The 11,093-nt window shown below is 44.5% G+C and overlaps 1 protein-coding gene across 1 annotated transcript in view; it reads left to right on the top strand.

The window, feature by feature from the left end:
- The first annotated feature begins 1,486 nt into the window (after positions 1-1,486).
- The window catches only part of TGFBR3 (transforming growth factor beta receptor 3), a 110,799-nt gene continuing 101,192 nt past the window's right edge, over positions 1,487-11,093 (top strand). The window contains exon 1 of the mRNA XM_065888645.1: positions 1,487-1,723. Within this exon, the coding sequence (XP_065744717.1) occupies positions 1,487-1,723 (237 nt within the window). The remainder of the gene's footprint in view (positions 1,724-11,093) is intronic.

The following is an 11,093-nucleotide window of genomic DNA, read 5'->3' as shown; positions in this document are numbered from 1 at the left end:
AATTGAGGACAACACCAAGCTTACAGAGGTATGTGAGGTTTAAGTATCGCAGAGTCCTTTTGATTTCTGGATGTCCTTCCCTATCAGTTCAGCTAATGTATGTCACACCACTGTAGCAATCTGTTTCCCGTTATTAGCTGCATACAGCCAATTCCAAGTCCCCAGAATGGGGCCCTAATCACTGATCAGAGAGGGGGCAGTGTTTTCTTTAAGCTCAATGATTCATTTAATAAATACGTTTTGGGCATTTCCTACATGTGAGGCACTGTGATGGGTGCTGAGGATACAAAGAGAGTAACCTGCAGCTGTCAGGGAGGTCCCACTGGACTGGCAAAGACGGACATATACACTGGTGGTTACAGTGTAGAAAATGAAACAGCCGAGACAGGCAGAGGAATTATGGGAGCACAGAGGAAGTGCACCTTCCTCAGCTTGGGATGTTTGTTTTGGGGGTGGAGGTAGAGCGGACGAGGAATTTGGGGAAAGGAAACAAGCTTGAATAAAGACATAGAGTGAGAGACATCATGGTATGTTTCGAGACATTTAAGCCACGTGGGGTTCCTGGAGGCGGAGGGCTTAGGCTGGAGAGCTAGGAAGGGGCTACATCAAGAAAGGCCTTCGTGTGCCAGGTGAAGGAGCACAGACCAGCAGTTCTCAAGGGACGGGACATAACTGCAGGGCTGGGCAGGGCAGGTCTTTGCATCTGGAATAACCATTCAGTTGAGGACCACCCTGGGTTAGGTGAACCTTGTCTGTATGGAAGGAAGCTCGGAGAGCTTGAGACCAGAGGCTCCTTTCAGGAAGATCTGCAGTTGTCTAGGGATGGAGACAGTGAGGGCTGCAGGAAGTAGAGACGGGGAGGAAAGGATGGATTTCAGATTTAAGTTCTGATTGCTTAGAAGAAGGGAGAATGAGGAAGCAGGAGCCAGGCATGCCCAGGGTTCTACTTTTTCTATCTGAGGCTCTGCTCGTATCCTACCTCTCTTGGGAGGATCTTTCTGACCTCTCTCAAACTTTGCTGTACAGCTCTGGCCCCAGTTGCCTCTGCTCGTTGCATCTTGCTTTTGTATGTTCTTAAGATTGTTTTGCTTTCCCTAAGAAGGGGAAGCACTTAGAAAGGTAGAATCTGCATCTTATACCTTTTTGGGTGCAATTTTAGGTGTCTAATATTTATGCATAATATCATTGGGGCTTTCCCCAACTTATTCTATTTATCTCTGGTTTTCTTCTAAGAGGGGAAGGAAGAATTGAACACAGATGTCAAATGGGAACTTTCCTCCCTCCAGAGGAATACATTCATGGCTTTTGTGTCTAAAAGGGAATTTAATCAAATACACATCAGAAGTATCCAAAAGGAGTTTAAGAGATTGGGATTTTACAAGAATAGACTAGCTTTTTTGCCACTTAGTTCTGGAAACAACTTACCTGGAAAGGCACCTCTGGTGGATTGGCAGTGACTTGTATATTCAGAATAATTAATTTAATCATGGCATTAATTGCGGATTCTGAGGGGTTCATGTTTGTGATTCCCTCTGCAGGTCCAGAGCCCAGCGCCCAGTGTGAACTGTCGCCTGTCAATGCCTCCCATCCAGTCCAGGCCTTGATGGAGAGTTTCACCGTCTTGTCGGGATGTGCCAGCAGGGGGACGGTGGGGTTGCCCCAGGAGGTGCACGTCCTGAACCTCCGCACTGCCGACCAGGGTCCCGGCCAGCCACAGAGAGAGGTAGGCGCAGGTGCCAGCTTTCTACCCACTGCCCCTAGGAATTTGTAAAGACATTTTTCTGGATGAAGAGTCCTTTTCTTCCTTTCTGGGTTTAACGAGGATGCTCATGTATGAACATAAGTGGGGAGGAGGACACAAAGTACACTCAAGAGAGAGAAGGATTTCATTTAATCCAGAAGGATTGCTCTCTGGACTGGGCAACTCTAAGACTTCGCTCTAGAGAGATTTTTCAGTTTTTCAACTTTCCTGGTCCCCCTCCCTGCCTCATAGTGGAAAGAATGTTCTTAAGAATTTCATTTTTAAAACATGGTTGTGAAAAAACAAAATAAGGTGCCATTTCTCTGTTATTGTAAAATGTCTTCCTCATCTTCTCCTGTGCCCTGTCTTTCATCTTTCTTTGTTTTGTCTTGTGGACCTATTGCTTCTGCAGGATGAGTCAGAGGAAACAGAAACACTCTGGAATAAGGATGGCAGTACCTTGTATGTGCATGAAAGCACTGGGGGTGGGTAAGCTCCTTATGTTATCCAGGCAGCTTCGTGAAGACTGTGGTGGTCTTGGTGGTGGTGATGATGACCCAAGCTCATAGTGACTCAGTATTTCCTCTATCCTCAGCCCTGTTTGAAGCACTCATACACTTATTCCATGAAGTCCTATTACTACCCTCAATTTACAGGTGACAGGCACAATGGTAACTCACTTGCCCAAGGTCATTACCATAAGAGAGAAATGGCCTCCTCTTTCTTGCGGCTCATAAATGACCTGGGTTGTGGATAATGGTCCCCCTGCTTCTTTTAAGATAACACACAGTTGTCATTCTCTCTGTTTCTAAGCGTCTGTGTCAGAAATGTTATCACTCAGTTATTAGCTCTTCAGGAAGAGAGAAACCACAATAAACCATGATCACAGTGAAGTGTAGAAAAACTGATATAGAGCAGAATTTATCTTTGACCTTTCTTCTGGTCAGGAAAGTTAATTTCCAAAACTGTTTGTTTATGTGCCTCAACCACTCTTCTTTTTGGGGGTGGGGGGGGTGGGGAGGAATAGGAGAGGTGAGGTGTGCAGAAGGAAAAGCAAACTGATTTTAATCTTGTGAAAGTGTGCAGAGTTGGCTCATTTCAAAGACAAATCATCTAACCTTTCCAGCTACATTGGAAATTATCGTTAATACTCTTGGTTGCTTGCCATTGTTGCTGCAACACATATTTCAGGTTGGATTTCTTTATCCCAGTAATGCGTCTTTAATTCTTAACTTATGGGGGAGAATTTGGGTGGGAGGGAAAGGAAGGGAGGAGGAAGTGCAGTTCCTATGAAGCCTTGCTGACTCCAGCAATTCTTTAGCAGCAATAATTACTCATATTATATATGCTCTCTCAGAAGAACCAAGAAAGAAAAGCAAGTCCGAGCGATTACAGAAGCGGCAGAAATTCTGCGTGCTAAATTGTGCGGTACTGTTGTTGATTCTGAAAATAGATTCACATAAGACTACTGAAGCAAAAGAAGAATATCTCAAGGAATGACAGCAGAGCTCTCCCACACTTATATTGACTATGTTAGATCAAAATAGACATGGCTGTACTGAAGATACGGAAAATTAGCTGGCATCAAGGGACGTCGTACGTTCAGTGAAGAAGTAAAGAAAGTGGGCCTACGGGAGATAGTCTCTAAAACTTGTTTAAAAACCTGAACAATTTAGTATCTCTCATGTTCTTCACATGTGACTCTGGAGATACAGGACTGCAGCCATGCCAACAGCTTTTTAAAATCATTTGAACTATATGACCCAGCAGTTCCACACCTAAATGTATACGCAAGAGAAAGGAAAACATATGTCCACATAAAAACTTGTCCACGATTGTTCACAGCAGCAATATTCATAATAGCTAAAAAGTGGGAACAACCTGAATGCCCATCAGCTGATGAATGGATAAATGAAATGTGGTACATGTATCCATACAATGGAATGTTATTCATCAACAAAAAGGAATGAAATACTGATACATGCTGCAACGTGGATGAACCTTGAAAACGTTACACTGAGTGAAAGAAGTCAGGCACAAAATCTACGTGCTGTCCGGAGTAGACAAATTTATAGAGATAGAAAGTAAACTGGTGGTTGTTTAGGGCTGAAGAGCAAAAGAGAGACGTGGGGGCTGACTTTATGAGTACAGAGTTTCTTTTGGGGGGACAGAAATGTTCTAAAATTAAATTATAATGATGGTTCCACAATTGAATATGAATCTAGTAAATACCATTGATAAATGTCAATACATGTCCAAAATACTAACCAAAAACCATTGAGTTGTACTTTTAATGGGTGAATTTTATGGCATGTGGATTTTATCTCAGTAAAGCTGTTAAAAAATGAATTCAACCTGTCGGTATATTAATTACCCATAAAATTTACCTTAACTATATCCACTTTTTTAAAAAAAAACAAACTAGGATTGCTTCCTCTTCCAACCTAAACCCATTCAACTCTTTCTGATATTCTCAATGGATAACTTGATTTTTATAGATATGCTATTAGATATGGTCTGTGCTAAAAATCACAGCCAGTCAGTTCTGGAGGTAATAATGGGAGGACCAGAGGCAGCCTTTGTGCATGTCTCTACGAAATGTTAAGGGCAAATATTTTTCAAGATGAAATGATAAATGTTGTTGCTTATAAATTAGAAAAGAATGCCCTACTGGCTCCAAGCCATAATTACTTTGACTCTTATGACCGAAGTCGTTGTTTTTCATGATGTCCTCCTTAAATGTGAGGGAATTACTAAATCAACCCTATCCCCACTCCCTGCCCCGACCCGCTTGTTTTGGTGCAGGATTAGCATTAAGATCTATTATAAATCATCCCTTCTCTAACATTTTACTAAATTCCTACCTCCCGGGCGCCTTAAGCTTCCTCAGCTGAGGAGAGGCTGCTGCCTTTCCTGTGTGGCGGAGGTGACAGAGCCTACACCTGGAAGTAATAACCTCAGCAGGTTGACAAGATTTGGGGAAACAGTTATACTTAATTAGACAAACAATTTTATAGGCTAGCAGAGAATTTGTATCAGAAACATACTTGTTACAATAATGTATACAAAGCCCCCTGTGGCAAAGCATGGTTTTGCCATTGACTTCCCTGCTGGGTTCTCATCAGGACAGCACAGACCTGTAGTTGTATTTTTCATCTGAGACCACACCTCTCATTTGTAATCATTGGTTTTGGAAACAACAGTCCTGGAAGTGAACCGGAAACTGGAAAAAGACTCTTTGGCAACAGAGGAGGGCAGAAGAGGGTAAACAGCCCTGAGAGACCAACTTTGTCTTTTAGAATAAGTGGGGAGATGTCATCGGCTTCACCCTATGAAAACCAGCTGCCTGTGCCCTTTAACTTCAAGGTAAAATGTCCCGCCCCTCCCTCACTTCCTGCCCCTACTCTGTTCTGACCACGGCTCCATCCCCTGCCCATACCCCTGAGTTCAGTCCCTCTGGGTGTTTCCTGATTCCTGAGAAGGGCTGTTAGCACCACCAGAGGCTTGTTTACAGTAACATACGTTCATTAGTTGCTGGAATGGCAACAATTTTGTTTCCGATCCTCTAATTTTTATTGTGATCTGCTTTTTCCGGGCGATGCTTCTTTTCTATTTCCCGTCTATCTAACTGCTCGCTTATTATGAAAAGCCCTTAGTTAGCAGTACGTATGTGTATAACAGATATGGACGTTTGAATTTATGTATTTGTTTTGACATTGAAGAAGCGACTGTTAATGGGCGTGCCAAGCCAGAGACTGGCTGTAGGGGTGGAGTGAGGATCTGGGAGGATCCATGGTCATGGGAAAGGGGCCAGGTTTAATAACTTTATCCTCACCCTTCAAAAGCTCAGAACCCTCCATTCTCGTATGTATTTACTTATTCTCTGCTTCATTCCAAAAAGGGATTTGGGATGGGCTTACAACAATAGACATACCAAGAGTAAGCAGAAAAGCGAAATGAGGACAAAAGTGAAGTGCAGTTTGTTAGCTACATGCGTTATGTGGTGGGTGCGACTGAGTTTGAAATTTGGCAGCAATTCGGCAGGCTTCTTGGCAGGCAGGGCCACATGGGATATGCGGTTAATCACACATGTGGCTCCAAGTTACTTTTCCTTGGTGCCTTCTCTGAGGACTGTGGCATACAATTGTTCCTTCCCTGGTTCTGTTTGAGGGCGGGAGAGACCACAGTTGGGAGAAAGAGAAGGAAGAAAACACAGCCTAATGCTAATGGTTCTGCCTGCCTCTTAATAGCTCCCGTAGGCCCCAAATAACAGTAACAGTGACCACAGTGGTGGTGAAGTGCCAGCTGCGGGCACCTGTGCCGTCGCCGCCCATCCTCACTGTCGGCTGGAAAGGGAGGGAGGCCTAGGCAGGTTTCACGGCAGACCCTGGGGCATGCAGCCCACCTCTGAGCCCGTGTGTGACTCTACAGTCCAAGGTTTTCCCACACGTCAGTCCACTTCCCTTTCACCTTTAGCTCTGACCTTGCTCCCAGCTATGAAACCTGCCACCCTGTCTCACTTGGCTCAACCTGTTCCACGAGGCAGCAGATCTCTCACCGAAGGTTTGGGTTTCCTGCATAGGCTTGTGATAGCTCTTTCTGATGCTCAGAGTTCCTTTTGTTCCCTTCCTTGTGGCTTTGGGGCAGTAGTGAGGGTGTTTTTTGGTGTGGCATTGTCTCTTTGTTCCTTTCTGACTCAGAAGATTATCATGTCAAGTGTCAGTAATTATAAAATGCAGGACTAAGCTCAGGAGCCCTTGCACTCTATGTGGCTGTTAATCCTACACTAAATGTCACCTCCCATCTGTTTTTCACAGTTGATCATTTTCTTCCCCCCACCACCACCCCAAATAAAGCTTTCAACTGCCTCCACAAAAAGTAACTCACCTGTCTTCTGCTAGTAATACATGACTTGTAACCAAACTTGCTTGAATTGTGTGACAAGGGAGAACAAACACATTAAGGGACTCTTCCTGCTATGCGTGAAACACAGGACCTTCAGTGTGTGGACTTTGCCATCTGATTTGACATCTTTTTTTTTTTTTGCGGTACGCGGGCCTCTCACTGTTGTGGCCTCTCCTGTTGCGGAGCACAGGCTCTGGACGCGCAGGCTCAGCGGCCATGGCTCACGGGCCCAGACGCTCTGCGGCATGTGGGATCTTCCCAGACCGGGGCACGAACCCGTGTCCCCTGCATCGGCTGGCGGACTCTCAACCACTGCACCACCAGGGAAGCCCCTGACATCTTTTTTGCTTACTTTGAGGAATCTTGCAGTTCAGGGATTAAACACTTTGGAGAGCCCTACTACCTACCTACTTAACTATCTATCTGTCGTCTTTCCCGTTTCCACAATATTAGTAGGTTGACAACTTCTCTCTTTTTGTGCCCTTCCCCCTCAGTTATTAAAAATATAATGGAACAGTGCAGGGGTAGGGGGAATGGGTGTGTGTCTTACCTTTACCCATCACAACTAAAAGAACTGATAAAAAATTTCAAGACTTGTTTTTTGGAGAGTATACACGTGAGAGCAGGAATACCAAATGAACGCTAGCATACTAGTTACCTTCCTTCTCTTATCCGGGACATTTTCCCCTCTGCTGTTATTCATGAATGACTTCCCAGTGCTAGTCCTGTGTATATGCTGGGGAAAAAACCTCAAACAAACTCAAGGCTATTTATATTTCGGAGATCTTGTGTGCAGTGTGTACTAATAAGCAAGCGTCACAGAAAACTCACACACGGACACTATATACTGATGAAATTCGGTTACTAAACAAACACCTTCCATGTGTAAACACTGCCTGGTGTTTGTTTAAATGGAAGTTGTTTTGGAAATCACCCCAGGCTGACAGGTAAGGTTATCTTTGAACTGGCCATTTTGTCACAGACCTACAGCAGATTTATGAGAAAGTTACACCGACAACGAGGGTCACGTTTCTCTAAAGGCATTCATCTCTCTTTCCCTTTTTCTTTCTCTCTCTCCTCTTCCCTCTCCCTCTCCCTTTCTTCTCTCCTCTCTCCCTTCCTCTTTCCCTCTCTCCCCTTCTCCTCCCTTCCCCCATTCGTTTGACTGTTGTTCTGGAAATTATTTCGTTATCTTGAAAGGCCACTGAACCTGGCTCTTACATAGGATTGGAGGCCCTAAATGAATAGGACAGTCACATGATTTAAAACGAGTTGCCACTTCACTTGAAGATACTCCGTGCAGGTTAAATGATGACACCCTGCTGTGCAGTATGAAATTGCCAGGCCTGGACAGGACAGAGGAGCAGTCAGGCCGTGGGGTGGGGCTAGCCAGGCCGCTAGACCTCCGGCTGCTGTTTCCACGGAAGGCAATGCAGGCCGGGTAGAACTGGCCACGCCAGTCATTGATGGTTTCTAACACGTTGGGGCAAGATGTTCAATCTGAAGCTACAGCTAACTTTCAAATGAGAACTCTCCAAAAACCCAGTCTTGGAATCTTAGAAAAAAGTGAAAGCAGAAATCAGAGCCATAATAGTAAACATCGAGATATAGCAAACAAATTAGGACACAAGAGGAAGTGAAGAAGTTATAACGTTCCCACCAACACGCTGGTTAGCCATGTGGCTTAACCTTTGCCATGTATCACAGTAACATTGCCCTGGGAAAGCATGCCCCCTGCCCCACAGAAGGACTGAGCCTGGTTGGACTCTGCCATTTTAGCATGAGGTAATAATGCCAGTTATGTTCTTTGCTGGCTGGGAGCTGACACACTGAAAGAGCCTCTCTCGTTATTGCCTCTTCCCCAGCCTAGAGGAGAGGCTGCCTTGACTCCTTCTAAAATTTGTCCAGCAGCAGCATTTTCCAACCAGTGTGGTGCTTGTCTTTTTGGAGGTTAGGGTTACAACCCTGATCCATACTGTTGTTGCCATGGTAACTTCTCTTGACTTTTAAAAGACTGTATAATTTCCCAAAACTGTCGTTAGAAAATGTTTCTAACATTTTCTAGGAGCACCCTCCACATTTGAAAATGTGACTTTTCGGAGAGTATTTTAAGAAAGCAACAGACCAAAGTAAGGAGCGGGTGTGCAAATCTGAGACCCTGATGTGCCGATTAGGCAAAGGCCCAGTTTGTGTTGCGGAGTACCCAGATATCCAGCTTGTATTTTCTTGTTTCCATTGCTGATTTGCTACCTTGACATTTTATTTGAGAATGTCAATTTACTTGCTAATACCTCTGATTTAAATGCCCAAATTCTGCAGAAGAATTTATTACTTTCAAGAGTCCCACTCCTCACTGTGTTTTCTAAATATTTCTGTGAAAATTAGACACATGTTTAATTATTTTACTTTTCCTTTCTCCCACAGTGAAGAGGCCATGTGTGAACTTGGCCTTGCTGATTGCCTCTCTGTACTAACTTGTTTCTCTTTTCCTCGCCTATCCCACACCTTGGAGTGAGTCTGTGTGTCCTGCCTTTCCCTTCTTTCCTCTCTGCAACCTGACTTCTGCTCTCCTGAACTAGTCTCTGGAGATGCCCTTTTGACCCAACTCATAGGATGCTGGGACTGGAGAGGTGCCCTCGAGACAACCTAGTCCTAACCACCTTGTAGAGCCAGGGAGTGAAGCGATGACTTATTCACCGTCAAACAAGAATTGGTGTCAGTGCTGGACTGGACCCCAGGGACCCTGACTCCTATCTCAGAGTTCTTTCTACCGCCTAGTTTTTCTGTTTCTTTCCCAACTGGTCTTTCTTCCTTCTCAGGGGTCTTGACTGAAGTGCAGTCCTTGGCCCTTGTTTTCCCCTGTCTACTCTCCCTGAGGTGGCTTGTTTGTTCTCAGGATTTGGATTGTCACCTCCATGCCAGCAACTCCCAAAACTCTCTCCAGGGTCTCCAAAGCTCCCTGCCTCTCATGTCTTACCTCAAGCTCCCAGGTGCCTGAGCTGTGCTGTGGAGGAGTGGCTATCAGTGTGCTTCTACCTGGTGTCAGATAGAGGGCTGACTTCAGCCCTGTCACTTCCCAAGCGTGTGACTCTGGGGGAGTTACTTAATTCTCTGAGCCCCAGTTGCCTCATCTGTAAAATGGAGATGATAGTTTTTTAGGGGGTTCACTGAGGATTGAGAGAAGTCTCTATGGCCCCCTTAGGGCTGGCATGTGTGCCTGACATACAATAAACAATCAAACACTAGCTCTTTTCTTATCTCTAAAATTGACTCTAAGAACCTTTCTAAGCCAGTCTTCTCCTTACCCCCATGCTGGTTTACCAGTCCAACTTCTCTGTCCCATCAATGGCACTGCTACCATCTGTCTGGGGACTTTTGAACCATTCACTCAAACCCTATATTTGGTCAGTCACCAAGTTTTATTGACATTCCTCTGGAACTTCCCGAATTTCTACGCTCCTCTTCACTTACCTGCAGCTCCTTAACCAGTCTCCTGGGACTGGTGCCTCCAGTGTTAGGCCCTGATTCTTTTGGTTCAGCTTGCGGACCACTTCATAAAACTGATTTTCTCTAAATAATACTCCTATAATTGATTCATTTGTCCATTCATTTACAGACTTATTCAATGAATTATTAGTTGAGAACCTACTGTATACTAGGTAGACACTCTGCTGGATTCCTACGCATCTTTATATCTTCAGCGCTTATTGGGGGTTGAGGGAGAATAAATTTAATACAGTGTGACAAATAATATGACCATTATTTGTTATAAAATTAACAGAAGTTTGCAGGAGCCCAACAGAGGGAGTGGTAACTCTATCTGCAGGGGAGGGAAGGAGCCAGAAGAGAGCATTTGATGAGGGGCTTGACAGTCAAGTAGAAGTTACTGGGCAGAAGGGAAGGGAGGCTTCAACATGCACAGAGGGAAGAGCAAAACCATGTGTGGAGGAAAGTTCTTCCTTGTACATGGTGTGGCTGATGCACAGGTCAGGGAGTGGCAAACTATGGCCTTTGGGCCAAATCCTGCCTGTTGCCTGTTTTTGTATGTATGTAATTTACATACCATAAAGTTCACCTGTTTAAAGCGTACACGTCAGTGGTTTTCAGTGTATTTTATAGACTTGTGCAACTACCACCACAATCTAACTTTAGAACATTTTTAGCACTCCCAAACTTGGTACCCATTAGCAGTCATTCCCCATTCCCCATGCTCCCACCCCTGCCCTAGGCAACCATTAGTCTACTTTCTTTATAGATCTGAAATTCTGGAGATTTTTTATAAATGGAACCACACAATATGGGTGACTTTTATGACTGGCTTTCTCACTTAACGTAATGCATTCGAGATTCATCCATGCTGTAGCGTGTATTAGTTATGTCATTCCTTTTGATTCCTGAACAGTATTCTGGTGTATGGCTGTACCACATCTTGCTTATCCATTCATCA

This window comes from Phocoena phocoena, chromosome 1 (genome assembly GCF_963924675.1).
Source record: "Phocoena phocoena chromosome 1, mPhoPho1.1, whole genome shotgun sequence".
Classification (NCBI taxonomy): domain Eukaryota; kingdom Metazoa; phylum Chordata; class Mammalia; order Artiodactyla; family Phocoenidae; genus Phocoena; species Phocoena phocoena.
The sequence above is the reverse complement of the archived record's forward strand: the minus strand, read 5'-3'. Positions and strand labels throughout refer to the sequence as shown.